Here is a 15,000-nt window from a genome sequence, read left to right as displayed (position 1 = left end):
CCGTCTGTCATTCTACGTCTGTCGTACTACGTCTGTCGCATACTACGTCTGTCGCATACTACGTCTGTCGTACTACATCAGTAATTCTATCTGTCGTACTACATCTGTCGTTCTACGTCTGTCATTCTACGTTTGTTGTACTACGTCTGTCGTTCTACGTCTGTCGTACTACGTCTGTCGTACTACGTCTGTCATTCTACGTCTGTCGTACTACGTCTGTCGCATACTACGTCTGTCGCATACTACGTCTGTCGTACACCGTCTGTAGTACTACGTCTGTCGCATATTGCCTGTTGTACATCATCTGTCGTGCAACGTCTGTCATGTATCGTCTGTCATGCACCGTCTGTCGTGCACCGTCTGTCACACTTCGCTGTTATCAGTTGCGACGTTTACTTTGCACTTGAACGCTTAAGTGACGTAAATCTTAACAAAGCACATGGTCTTTTTGTCACTTCAGCACACACAAGAGCGATAACTCTGGAAATTAAAAATATCAAGAGGTACTTCTAAAGTAGTCAAAACATCTCTAATGGGGTACACACATTTTTAAAGTGTCCTAGAAAAATTTGGGGAATTAAGTGGGAGATAAATGTTAGAAAAATTAACATAATTATAAATTTAGATATAGATATTAAATACAAAATACTAAAAAAATTATATTGACTTACCTCTGGTAGAGTAGTAGCTTACCTCTGGTGGAGTAGTGACTTAACTCTGGTGAAGTAGTGACTTACCTCTGGTGGAGTAGAGACTTACCTCTGGTGAAGTAGTAACTTACCTCTGGTGGTGTAGTGACTTACATCTGGGAGTAGTGACTTACCTCTGGTGGAGAAGAGACTTACCTCTGGTGGAGAAGAGACTTACCTCTGGTGGAGTAGTGACTTACATCTGAGAGTAGTGACTTACCTCTGGGAGTAGTGATTTACCTTTCAAACTCGAGACTTTCGTGCTAGTGTTCGTACGTTCTAACATTTGACCTCGCCGACATTCGACATTAAATGTGGTGGAGCAATTAAACTTAATACAATCTTAATATCCGATTGTTAAAGTATTAGTGTTTTACTTACTGGTTACCCTTTACTTTATTCATGAATAGGTCAACTTACAATGGAATGCTAGAAGGCCGAATGCCTTACATGTTTCTCGTGTTCCCGCCCTGGTTCCATACCAAATACCCGCAGCTGATGGAAGTTGTGAAAACCAACCAACATCGTCTGACGACCCACACGGACGTCTACGAGACTTTGATTGACCTGCTGTACTTTAAAGCAGAGACCGGGAAAGGAAGTCTCACCCAACCTAGGATCAGCTTGTTCAAAGAGATTCCAGAAGGACGCACGTGCCAGCACGCGCTGATTCCACTAGAGTACTGCGTCTGCAACAGTTTTTCTAAAACAAACGTGAGCTCTAGTTTAGGACAATATCTCGGCTTGGCCTTGATGGCTCGGGTCAACAAGTACATTCCAGAGAAACTTAAGACGTTGTGTAAAACGCTGACGTTGTCTCAAGTCACTTCCGTCATGGAGATGGTCTCAGAAACCCCGCAGACCAGACGGTACCAGGTGACAGTGACGTCACATCCCAACAGCGCCGTCTACGAGGGCGTGCTGAACCAGCACAGGGACAACGTCACGACCGTGGAGGGTGACGTCACGAGACTCAACCTCTACAGGGGTCAGGCCGAGTGTATCGAAGACCCCAAGTTACGACCGTTTTGTTACTGCGACCCCTCTGTAACAAAACAATCAAATTCTTCTTGAATTTACAATTTTTTTAACAAAACAATGTATTCTAACACTCGTGAAATTTGGTTTAAATTTCGTGTAAAATACCATTTCACGGCCACAGTCGGTGCTATCGATACTACATTTACCACAGTGGTGAAGTAGGTTATCGTTCCTGTCGCTTCCTGTGTATCCCAGGTGCCAAAGGGTGAGATTTACAACTTTAATCAGTTTCCTCAACAAGCGCCCGAGTCAACAGCGCACACGCCCAAGATTTGATTCACTCGGAACAAGATTAAAATATAAACTGGGTTAGAGTTTAAATTGATTGCCGCTGAAATATTCATAGCTTTACTTAATAGTTAATAATTTATTGATACTTTCTTGATTGCGTATTTATATTTTATTAAATGATGGTTGTTTATTAACTGTTTACAATTGTTGATTTATTATTTATTTATTATGTATTAATTATTTATTTCTTAATGTTTTATTGATCTACTAGTATTTACCCTCTCTTATACAGAGTATAGAGGAAGAATTGTAATCCTGCACACAAATCACATGCGACTTTGACAGTTTTCATCGTGTTACACCTCAATACTACATCGTATAAGGAGTATAGGGGACTTATTTTAATCAGAAAAAATTATATATGCAGATTTATCAAAATTTCGGCATTCTATGCGTAATCAGGCGGAAGAACTGTGATTTGCAACTCTTTCCGTATGTCTGTGTGTGTGTATGTATGTGTGTGTGTGTATGTATGTCTGTGAACACGATAACTTGAGTACCGTTACAGCTATGTTGATGAAATTTCATATATAAGTATAATATGAAATGTGTAGTTTTGTTTCAACTTTTCAGTGATTTCTGGTAACAGGAAATGGAACTTATTATACTTTCATTTCTTCAAAAGCCTATAACTTGAGTACTGTTTCAGATAGATAATTGCCTATGTGAGTAAAAGATCTAATTCTCTGTCAAATTTTGAGTAATAGTAGTAATTTAAACTATTTCCGATTCAAATAAAACACATGAATGGATAAAGCACTCATTTTCCGCACTATTATACACATATTATTTGCCCATGTCTTTACCCCGAGTTGCCATCCCCAGTGGCTTAGCGAGATCGGGTGTCACTCGCTGCGGCACCTAATGATGTATATATATATATATATATATATATATATATATATATATATATATATATATATATATATATATATATATATATATATATATATATATATATACTTGTAGGTATGTGTATGCGCATTTATATATTTATTCAATTTTTTTTTCTTCTAGATGTATTTAATTCTTTTACCCAATCCCCCCTTCTCAACCAAACCGTTTTCCTCAGGCATTTTTTTGCAACGTTGACTGGACAGGGTGACTGGACAAGTTGACTGGACAAGGTGACTGGACAAGCTTGTCACCATATTACAACGTATGTTACTATATTGAAAAAAAAAAACATTTTCATATCTTTCTTGTGGTGTTGGGTCAATAACCCCCAAATGAGTACCCCCCTCCTACTCAAACACTCACCCTTAGACAGACACCATTCGTCATATACATATACACATATACATATACACAAATACATTTTGAAAAAAAACGGAAAAATTCCTATAAAAGGATGTCAGACAAAATGAGAAATAAGAATAAGGAGCCAATTATTTTAATGACGGACCTACTTGCGGTTGTTAGCTCGCCAGTACCCACCAACACATACATTTAGAACGAAAGGAATATCAAGCAATTAGCACTCCTCATCACCCTAATTAAGTCACCTTGCAAACAGACACAGGCAACTAATGACAGGAATAGCTGACATATCACCTGGTCAACTGTCATCAGTCTCCATCGCATGTTTGACAGTCTTGCTGTCCGACATAGCAGCCATTCCGTTTCTTGTGTTAGGTGTCCCAAGCTCCAATCATCTGTCGATGACCCTTGGGACGCGGTGTGACGAAGTGTGACGCGGAGTGACATAACACTACTATCAGGGCACTGTATAGTGATGCAGGTATGTCGATAGTAGCAAAATTTTAGCTTCAGTATTTATTTCAGATTAGCTAGAAAAAGCTTCCATTTGATTACGTCAGAAATTAATAATTAAATGTCTTAAAATATATAATGATCATATTTATATATAAAGGCACTGTATTTGTGTGTGTTTGTTTGCTTGTTTATTTGTCTTTTATGCATTACTATAACTCTCATCACATCGCCGTGAAACTTTGGGAAGTTTTTTTAGATTATTTCTGGGGAAGTTTCTATGAAAACGTTTTTTAAAAATCGCATGGGTGGGTCCCGGCAGGGCGCGATTTTTTTTCTCTATATATGGTATATAAAAATAAATGTCGATTGCGGTTTGACACCGTTCATCCGATCGTGGGGGAGAGGATTTAATTTTGCATGGGCAGCCCCCGGCAGGAAGCGATTTGGCGCCCTGCTCTTTAACGTTCGGTGTGAAAAACAATGGATAAGATGGGGCGTTACAGTAGCTCACTAAATTGAATCAGGCGTGCAATTTGGCTGCTAACAAAAATTTCGGTTTCGGCCCCCAAAGGCTCACATAGGCCGCTGAGGGCCATGTAATACGTTTTGTTTTAATAACCAGAAAAATTAACCAAGGTTAGATTATTATTTTGTCACTTTGCGAATGATGCAATGCTCATCTATTTTTAGACGATCCAATCAGAAACTGAAATCGAGCATCTAATAATAGACCATTAGTAACACTAACATATTGCATTATTCACGCTGATATTTAAAACACGTCAAATAATTTATTTTTTTAGGTGTTAAAGAAAAAATCTGTTCTTTTGTGTCACTTTAGCGATTGACGCAATCTGCATCATTGTTAACAGGATGCTATTTGGCACTCTGGGGTATTCTAGGAGCACGATGGAGCACGATGTTAGCACTTCTGCGGTAGTGTAAGTGGGGGCTCCCGAGAGCGCCCCTCTACGTCCTTGACACATGGGTGATCACCGAAGTGTTTTCTACCTCATTATTTCGCCGAGTGATTAACGTACAGTCAAGGTTTACACGCAGTAGTGTAGGTAAACCCGTGTCCCGATAATTATGATCCAAGCGCAGGCATTGTTTACATTTAAATTACTCAGTTTTAGAAAAAAAAGGTTTCGCGTTTAAGAACATACAATTGGTAACGCATTGATGAAACCCGACTTATATATTACGTCAGACTTACTTCTATCCCCGCGGCAACGCGCGGGTACGGGTACACTAGTATATATATAAAGAGAGAGAGAGTAGGTAACGTCTTGTTCCTCGGGTCTATCAGATGTGTGGAGAAAGGGGGGGGGGGCTGATGCCTGGGCAACGTCTGGCTTTCCTGTGTGCTTAGATATCAAATGTACAATCATCCAGTGGTCGAGTACACTATGGCACCATATTTTTTCTTATATATATATATATATATATATATATATATATATATATATATATATATATATATATATATATATATATATATATATGCCTAATATCACCCTATCCCATCTTCCCATTGTAAGGGTGCGTGTTTAAAGTCTTGTGTTGAAGTCAAGTTGACCTTGAATAGGTGACTGGACAAGGTGACTGGACAAGGTGACTAGACAAGCCCACTAAGCAGACAAATATCCGTACAACCGCTTACCTTCTCTACAGACAAACCACGTCATTTACTCAGTCAGCTAAACCTTCTTATCTGAGACCAGCTTGTCACGGCAATACCTCACTTACTCGTTAAACCGTCAGTGTCAGACCCTTCAATAGCACAGGGTGTCTGTCATTGACCCACACATTGTCTAAGTTATGGTTTGATTGGTCGCCCTATATTCCAAAAACAACTGTCAGCTACAGTTTTATAGGTCGCTGTATCGACCGAAAACTATCAGTTAATGTTTTATGGTGTCGCTCTATCGACCGAAAGCAGTTGACATCATGCTTTTATTGGTCATTATAATCCGATCTTCACGAAAACCTGTAATTGATATGACAACATTTTGTTGCTTATCTTACGTGCTATATACAGTCACTGCAGTTTCAAATGTTATACACTACAATTGTTGTCTTTAATACCACCTTAATATTAATGCAATATCGGAGCTTGAGTCTGATCAAACGGTCCTTCCGATAAGAGAAAATAATGATTCTAAGTTACATTTTTTAAAAGAACAAACGGATACATAAAAACAACCATCGCATAACCGTATATATATATATATATATATATATATATATATATATATATATATATATATATATATATATATATATATATATATATATATATATATATATCCATACAAATAGAGAAAGAGAGAGAAGGAGAGAGAAAGAGAGAGAGAGAGAAAGAGAGAAATAGAGAGAGAGAGAGAAAGAGAGGGAGAGGGAGAGGGATTAAGAAAAAGTGTATGTCTACAAATTAATCTCTAATAAAAGATTGACTATATCATGTTTCTGATACGTTGTACTTTGAATTAAATTGAGGTAAAATAGTAAAATGACCTTTATTGGTTATTTTTTAATACATGCAGGTACCAAGCCGCTACAATGACAAAACAATTTTTTAAATCGCCATTTTTCTGGCTCGGTCTCATTTTTATAACTTCTAATGTCTACGTCAGCTGTTCCAAGTTGGGCCCCATGAAATCTAAAAAGGATTCCGACGTTCCGAAAACAAGTTCCCAAATACGGCCATCTGACGTGTTGATAAATCAAAATTTAACTTCGCAAACCGGACAACGGTCATCTGGTTTAGAAGGTTCGTCCAACGCGAGTCAGCTGACTCAAGCAATCTCCGTGAACCCTGAATCAAAAAGGCAGAAACCAGCTCAACGAGTAAACGATGGAAGTTTATCCACAGGATCCCAGTCTAATCAATCAACGTTTGCATCGAATATCCCCCAGTCTGGACCCATCGTCAACCAAACCAACACGGGTTGCGACTTCCCAACCTTTGACCCTTTCAACAAAATCCTGAAGAGATTCAGCAAAAAATTCCCAACCATCGACTGCTCTAATCAGACGCCACATCTGGTCTACGCACAAGGCGACACGATAACCGTCAACCACACCAAAATCCGGAGCATCCCATACCTCAGATCTACCTTCAAATATTGCCAGTATCAGGCTAGGGTTCGGGACGTTTTCGACAAAGAAATGCAAACCGTTTTCACCGGCCCTATTTTTACAAACTCCATCAACGTCACCCACAGCTATGTCGTTGTTGAGTGTTACAATAACACCGACGATGTTATATCCAGATCGTACTTGACATTTATCCGTAAAAAACCGAACCTCGAGTCTGAATTAAAAGCCAAGTATGAGGCACACGTTGAGCTCCACGCACCCAAAGAAACTTTGAGCGTCATGATGGTGGGGATTGATGCCATATCCAAAAACAATTTCCAGCGTGCCATGCCGAAGACGAGAAACTTTCTTCTAGAAACTATGAAAGCTGTTGAGTTGTACAAACATAATAAATTCGGCCACAACACGTTCCCTAACGTGGTTGGTCTACTTACCGGAATGAATGAAGAATCGCTAGCTAATCTTGGGTATTCAGATTTGAGGCCTCTTGATATAGTAAACGATGCTTTTCTTTGGAGTGCTTACCGTAAAGCCGGTTACAGAACCGGAATGTTTTTAGATAGAGTAGAAGTAACCGGATTTCACTATTCAAAATACGGTTGGGAAAAACCACCGGTTGATTATTACTTGCGGGAGGTAATCCTAGACTCTGAGACCGACAGTTTGATGAGAAACAACAGCAACTGTATCGGTGACATCCCAGAGATTCGCCTTCTGACCGACTACTGGGTCCAGCTAGCGACTTTGTTCAACAACTCCAAAACAGAGCCGTACTTTCTGTACAGGTGAGTAACAACGCTACGTACCTTGACGAAATATATTTTAACCTGTATGTGTGAGCTAAAAGTGTTTGCTAAATTTCTACTATAGTTTTAGTAATTTTTCTTTGACTATTTCTACCCTTAATGAAACCGGAAGTAATTTCGTACTTAGTACACAAATGTTACAAAATATTCTATTTTGGTTGGAGAATTTGCTTTCTGGCAACAAAAATTTGGAACCATTTGAAACCAGCTTTTCATGTCTATTATGTACAACGTGTCATTTTGTTACGCACCATACTTACCGATAACTCCGATTTCAGCCTGCTTTTCTTTCTGGATAAGCTTCCATAGCCTGCTTCCATCAGAGAACAAACGAGGAGGCAGCAGTTGATTGTGGAGTTGTCTTTCCTTGATGGGTTGCTTTTCCCAGCTATTGTGCCCCATCAACCGGGGGCTTGAACTCGGAGCTTTACAGTTTACCGACCCGACCAAGCGCTTAATTTACTATCACAGGGTGACAGGACAAAATACACCAGGAAAAAAAGTATCATATCTCAGACAAAATATTTCATGCACAAAATATAACAGGACCAAATATATAAGGGCAAAATATATCATGGATATATTGTCGGAGACAAAATATGTTACACAGATATCTCACTGCAAAAGACTTAGAGTATTTAGGATGAATTAAAAAGCAAACAAAAATATTCGATTCTAATTATCGTTAAAATTAGGACTAGTGATAAATTCTAGATCAACACGTCGATATAAATTAAATTTGACAAAATCAATGTTCATTTAGTTTTATTTCAACTTCTCGATATAAATTAAATTTGACAAAATCAATGTTCATTTCAGTTTTATTGCAACTCGTCGATATACATTAAATTTGACAAAATGAATGTTCATTTTAGTTTTATTTCAACTCGTCGATATAAATTAAATTTGACAAAATCAATGTTAATTTCAGTTTTATTGCAACTCGTCGATATTAATTAAATTTGACAAAATCAATGTTCATTTAGTTTTATTTCAACTCGTCGATATAAATTAAATTTGACAAAATCAATGTTCATTTAGTTTTATTTCAACTCGTCGATATAAATTGAATTTGACAAAATCAATGTTCATTTGTATTTCACCAGTTTGAGTACACGGTCCACGCATGACTATGAGAATAAAGCAAGCGCAATTGATGAACATTATTTCCAATTTTTACAAACTTTGGTGGACAAGAAAGTTCTAAACAACACGGTGCTTGTCTTCTTCAGTGACCACGGGCCGAAGCGTGGAAGTGTAAGGTAAGGTTGCAAGTTAAATGTTCTTTTATGATAGTGGCGTCACTCGGTGGGGTGTCATCGGTGGGGTGTCAATTAGAGGGGTGTTACTCAGGGGGGCGTTTTCTGTCACTTTTCTCGGTGGTTGTGTCATTGGGAGCGAGAGATTGCGTCTCTCAGTGGGGCGTTAATAGTCATGATACTCGGTGGGTGTGTAACTGGGGTAGGGTAACACTGACAGGTGGGGCGTCATATATTTAGAGTTCCTCAGGGTGTCAGCAGTGGCCTCGCGCTTTTCTTATCAGTTATTTAAATAACAGTTAATTATAATATTTTTTAATCATTTGTTTTCTCCTTGTTAGTATATTTTTACAGAAAAGCTTGTTATTAAAACTTTTGTATGCTTTCTAAAAGCATAGCTATTTCGTTTTTAAAAGTTTTATTACACATTTTTTTCTTCAACAGGACGACTTACTATGGCATGCTAGAAAATCGAATGCCTTTAATGTTCCTCGTGTTCCCACCCTGGTTCCATACCAAATACCCGCAGCTGATGGAAGTTGTGAAAACCAACCAACATCGTCTGACGACCCACACGGACGTCTACGAGACTTTGATTGACCTGCTGTACTTTAAAGCAGAGGCCGGGAAAGGAAGTCTCACCCAGCCTAGGATCAGCTTGTTCAAAGAGATTCCAGAAGGACGCACGTGCCAGCACGCGCTGATCCCCATTGATTACTGCGCCTGTAACATTACTTCGGTGTTCAAGTTGAGTAGAAATTTCGTACATTTTCTAGGCCAGCGAGTGATAGCGAAGATTAACCGGTCCATCAGCACTATGACAAGGAACCCTTACGCCGATCTGTACCTGGATAAAGTCATTGAGTTGAGAGAGATACGACCTGACGCCCAGGGCAGGACGAGATATAACATCATCATCTCAGCCGATCCCAGCGGCGCCATCTACCAGGCTGTAATCACGTTGATTGAAGAAAACGCTATGGTCCGCATTGGACTGCTTGCAAGACTAGACCACTTAGAAGTCTGAAATAAGTGCTCAAACAACCAGAGGAGAAAAATAATTATCATTAAAAAAGTTTTAAAAACCCACGTTTTCTGATTGAACTAAAAAGTAGAAAATAAATGCTATACATCACAATAATGCAAGCGACCACTCTACTATAAGCGATGAAAAACGTGGGGCGCCGAAGTAAAAGTTTTTTATCGGTCATTGTTAATATAAGATGTAAAAGTTATATTACTATTGATTAGATAATACTATTGAGTTTTATTAGGGAGCTTGTAGAGAGTCAACAGTTTTAGAAACTGTAAGAAAATCACGGCGCCCCACGTTTTTCATCGCTTATAGTAGAGTGATCGCTTGCATTATTGTGATGTATAGCATTTATTTTCTACTTTTTAGTTCAATCAGAAAACGTGGGTTTTTAAAAACTTTTTTAATGATAATTATTTTCTACTTTTTAGTCTTTGTCTGTTTGTTTGCTTTAAAATCTTGCTATCGATTTTATCTTTTCGCATTCACTTTTTTTTGTGGGTAAACGAAGACAACTCGTAAAAAACACGTGCCTTGAATCCGTGTCTAGTGGGTTAGCAATCGTGTGCCCAACCACTCGACCATATCGTCTCCCCCATACTGGCCAGCAGTTGTTACGTTCTGGTTGTTTGTACACAAACACCGCGTGATAACTACTCAGTAAGCAAAAAGAGGGAAAGTACCGAACCTTATTTTCATCAAATTACAATTACTGGGTTATGTCCCTTTTCCCCCCACGTTTTTTTTACAATTATATAGCGGTCTAAAATGATCAATAAAAAGTTTCCATGGATCAATTTAGTAATAATAACAATTGATTATTCTATGGTCATCGGAAATAAAGCTTCCCTGAAAATTTCAGCGCGCTATCTAACTGGGAAGTACCCGAAATTTCGATCGCAAGATTTGATTGGAAAGACGCGAAAGCAAGTTAAAGAAAACGTGGGAATATTTTCTTATCGTTAACAAAAGATTTTTATGTAGGGGAGATAGCTTGCGCAATCGTGACCGCGAAGATTTACTCTATTATCTCCCTTTTATCTAACCCGAAATGTTAAAAAATCAAAGTGTACTCCGCGACCCCATCCCCACCACACCCCATACACACACACACACACACACAAACACACACACACACAAAACTGAAGTTATAGAGGCTTTCATCAGAAAAAAATAGGATGAGGTAACCATCCACTAATTCGCGGCTTCAGTGTACCAAAGACCGCAGTCTGTGATGCAATTCTTGGGGGGAGGGGGAGTTGTTTGTACTGCTAAATAATCACCCATCTGCAAGACTCGTGATTTTGGCCTAGGTACGCATAAAGTTAACAAACTCTTCCTTTGTACTCTCATTTTCTATTCCACACCCCCCCTCCCAGCTCCCTCCCCCACACTGTTTTTTATAACTGTAGAAAAATAGAGAGAGAGAGAGATGGGTGGACTGAAGGACGCACGGAAAGACAGACAGACAGGCAGGCGTGTTGAGGGGTCGCTCAGTCCGCTCGCCGATCAGTAGACGATCGTTATAGCTGTGGGTGTAGGCGTAGTCCTGCAAACCACGCCTAGTCATTTTTACATTGGCTGTGTTAAACCCTATGCTGTTGTCAAACAACGCGTGTGCCAATCATCTATGGTCGAAGCACCTTCAACAGCATCTATGTATGTATGATCGGAATAATTAATAGCAATTAATGTTTCTATGCATTTTAGGAAGAACGGTGGCATTTTTAATTTAAATATAGAGGAATGAGAATGAAATATATACGTCTATGCAAGCTTAAACACACGCATACACACATATATATATACACACATTGTCACATTCATAATTGACGAAAATCGGTTTGTCATTTTCTGTGTGCATAATTTTCTTATTTGCGCATTTTTCTGTGTGCGCATTTTTCTATTAGCGCATTTTCCTGTGTTCGCAAATTTCCATTCGCGCATTTTACTGTGTGCGCAAATTTCTGTTTGCGCTTTTTTCCGTTGCGCTTTTTTCAGTTGCGCATCTTTCTGGTCACCATCTGAAACGTCCGCCGAGGTCACATAAGCAGATTAACTCTACTCTACCTGCAACTACATAACTAGTTTGTTCGAAACGACATTTTACTGTTACTTGTACCATGACATTTTGTAAACTTTTAAAAACTTATTAGTTTTCTTCTTTGTCTGTATTATTTGGACTTCTCATTTCTTAAGCTTCCAAGGACATTTTATTATATTATAAATTGTATGAACGTTATGATTTCTAGATGCAAATCCATAATAAATTTTTGATTACCTTGTTTATTGAATCTGTTATGTAAACGTGACTTTGTGCGAGTGAGAGATATAAAATATAAATCAAAACAGGTGAGCATTGAGTACCTCCCAATCAGACGCTGATATTGATACTCGATTAATTGAATGTTACTCTGTGTGAGATCAAAAGTAGATTAATTGGATATTTGTCGACAGTAACAGAGGATTAATAGGAATCAAAAGTCAATGTAATCAAACTAAATTTTATTTTTATAACAAAAACGTGATAATAACAAGCTTTTATGTAATAATGCACTAAAAAGTAGAAAATAAATTATACAAAAAGAAAATAAAATACCTTTACTAATAATTAGGAAGAGAACCATGCTTTTCTTTATACTTTTTTGAAAAGTAATGAATAATTTATTTTCTACTTTTCATTGCATTATTACATAAAAGCCTGTTACTAAAACGTTTTTTTAATGACGCGAGGTTAATAGTGCGGAATAGTTTGATGAGACAGCCTACTAATTTGGACACAATTTTAATTAATTCATAAAACTTTAACTAGGCAACTTATTAAGTCAAATTTAATGTCATGTTGCATTGTCTTTATGTCTTGAACCAGGTTAGTCAGAGGTTCCCATAATTTAGCTTGGGCGTTTCGAGAAAACAAGTTAAATTAAAGTTTGTAAAAATATGGCAAGCAATAAAATTATAATTACACTTTAAAAACTTAAAGCTGTTTGGGAACTATCGATTACTCTCATTTTCATATTTTTTATTTGAAAATAAACCGTTCAAATATTTTTGAAAAAAAAACAAACGATTTCAACCACACCTTTAAATGAACTGAAGTGGCAAGGGAGAGCAAAAGAATGAAAGCTACAAAAATGTGTTTTACATAATAAAATACATTAAATTGTGTATAGCCTACTAAATAATATAACATCCCCAATCACCATAACACCATGACTCTACTAATCCATATTAAAAATAAGGGTTTGCTAAATTACTATTATATTACTATTAATCATTTGTTTGAATATTCCTAGCCTTAATAAAACGGGAAGTTGTTTTGTACTTATTTCACAAATGTAATATATTTAGTTTGGTTGAAAAATATGCTCTCTGGAACCATTTGGAACCAGCTTTTCAAGCCTGTGTCTGACATCAAAAGATGATTAATTGGATGTCAGTCTGTATCCCAGCTGGTGTATAGAAAACTCCAGTGTATAGGGTCCATGTTATTTGGTGGTTTTGTACAGATCTGATACATTGAACTGGTCTGACGAGAAATACCATGTATCTGCTCGTCCGTAGTTCAGCAGCAGAATCTGATGTGGGTTGATTAGATTGCGTAGTATGTGACCGGGAAGATTTTTGCAGGCCATTGGATTTGATGGTAACTTGCATCACTACTTTTGATGTTGATTTATTGTCGAAGAGATCTGATCCACTTTCTTCCGATCGATCGATAGTGATGGTTGTCGACTCGGCTGCATCTGTGAAGGGTAGGGTCCAAGATTTGATTAAGCCACCCGAATAGTAATCCGGGTCGCTCCTCTCAAAGGCTCTCGCTGTAGGGGTAACATCAAAGGTGCAACGCCTTTGTTGGTGCTGGTAATTTTGCATATGACATGAAGAGAACATAGTAAATAAAGTTGAATTCTGTATGTGACCGCCCACAGCCAGCGGACCCGTGATTACAAAGGAATAGGGGAAAAAATGATACCTGATTGCCATAGTGTTAATTGACGGCATATGCATTACACAAAATTAAAGAAAATGTACCCCCCTTCACGAAAAATCTTATTGTGTCTGAAAATTATTTACGTGTAGTCCTTTAGCACTCATTATGTCCCTTGACAAATTAGGAAAACACAATTAATTCCCTTTTAAAAATCATTACATCGCGGGGGCAAAATTTGTTTTTATTACTTTGTTTTGGTGTTGGGAAAGAAATAATTACATAATTAGCGTGAATTGATCAAGTCAAATGTGGTAAGAAAAACACAGATATTGTAAATACTGCCTTTTATTTTTTTATACACTGAACCTAATGTGTACTAATTTTTTAAAAGCAATTACAGTTTGGAAGCCAGCTCTGAAATGTTCTCTATGTTTACTTCTATCTTTCCGTTTGCGGAATAGCTTGGGATATAATAGTCGTTCACTAAATTGAATCAGGCGCGTCCGCCTCCCCCCCCCCCCCCCCGACAGAGTGCATTTGGCGCCCTGGGTTATGCTGTGCACAATTTCGTTTTAAACAATCCGATAGACTATGGATAAGAAAGGTTACTATAATATTTAACTGAATTGAATCCGGAAAGGGTGTTATATGAGGCCCAGGGCCTTCCTTTGTTCGCTATGGTGCCTACGTTCGTTTAAGTGAGTGCAAAAGACTATGAATAAATTGGGGTATTATAGTCGTTTTCTAAGCTGGGGCCCAAGCATGGTGCAATTTGGCGCCACGGGCTAGACTGTGAGCACTTTCCGATTATGTTTCCATTTAAGTTTGCGTTTATGTTTGGGTTTATTTGTATTATTTTGAGTGATTGTTTACGATTAGGTTTGAGTTTGTATTTCTATTAATTGTATTTGCGTTTGTGTTTGCTTTTTTCCTGTGCGTTCGTGTTTCTTTGTGTTTGGGTTTTAATTTGTGTTTGCGTTTATGTTTGCGCTTGGATTTGGATTTGGTTTTGTGTTTTTCTTTTCGTTTTCGTTTTCGTTTTGTTTTTGTATTTGTTTTTGTTTGTATTTTTGTATTTGTATTTGTATTTGTATTTGTATTTGTATTTGTATTTGTATTTGTATTTGTA

At 37.8% G+C, this 15,000-nt stretch overlaps 2 protein-coding genes across 2 annotated transcripts in view; both read left to right on the top strand.

Annotated features, from left to right (window-relative positions):
- LOC131934930 (uncharacterized) overlaps positions 1-2,335 on the top strand; it is a 10,062-nt gene extending 7,727 nt beyond the window's left edge. The window contains exon 5 of the mRNA XM_059291198.1: positions 1,100-2,335. Within this exon, the coding sequence (XP_059147181.1) occupies positions 1,100-1,763 (664 nt within the window). The 3' untranslated portion in view covers positions 1,764-2,335. The remainder of the gene's footprint in view (positions 1-1,099) is intronic.
- Positions 2,336-3,274: 939 nt separating this feature from the next.
- On the top strand, positions 3,275-9,988 carry LOC131934929 (uncharacterized). Its single transcript, XM_059291197.1, has 4 exons — positions 3,275-3,762; positions 6,284-7,624; positions 8,752-8,907; positions 9,349-9,988. Exons 2-4 carry the CDS (start codon positions 6,300-6,302, stop codon positions 9,929-9,931), a joined length of 2,064 nt encoding a protein of 687 aa, XP_059147180.1. The 5' UTR covers positions 3,275-3,762; positions 6,284-6,299; the 3' UTR covers positions 9,932-9,988.
- The last annotated feature ends 5,012 nt before the right edge of the window (positions 9,989-15,000 follow it).

The sequence above is a fragment of the Physella acuta genome, unplaced genomic scaffold (genome assembly GCF_028476545.2).
Source record: "Physella acuta isolate Inbredline_101_S28 unplaced genomic scaffold, ASM2847654v3 ptg000123l, whole genome shotgun sequence".
Lineage (NCBI taxonomy): Eukaryota > Metazoa > Mollusca > Gastropoda > Physidae > Physella > Physella acuta.
This window is presented reverse-complemented; position numbering and strand designations above follow the sequence as displayed.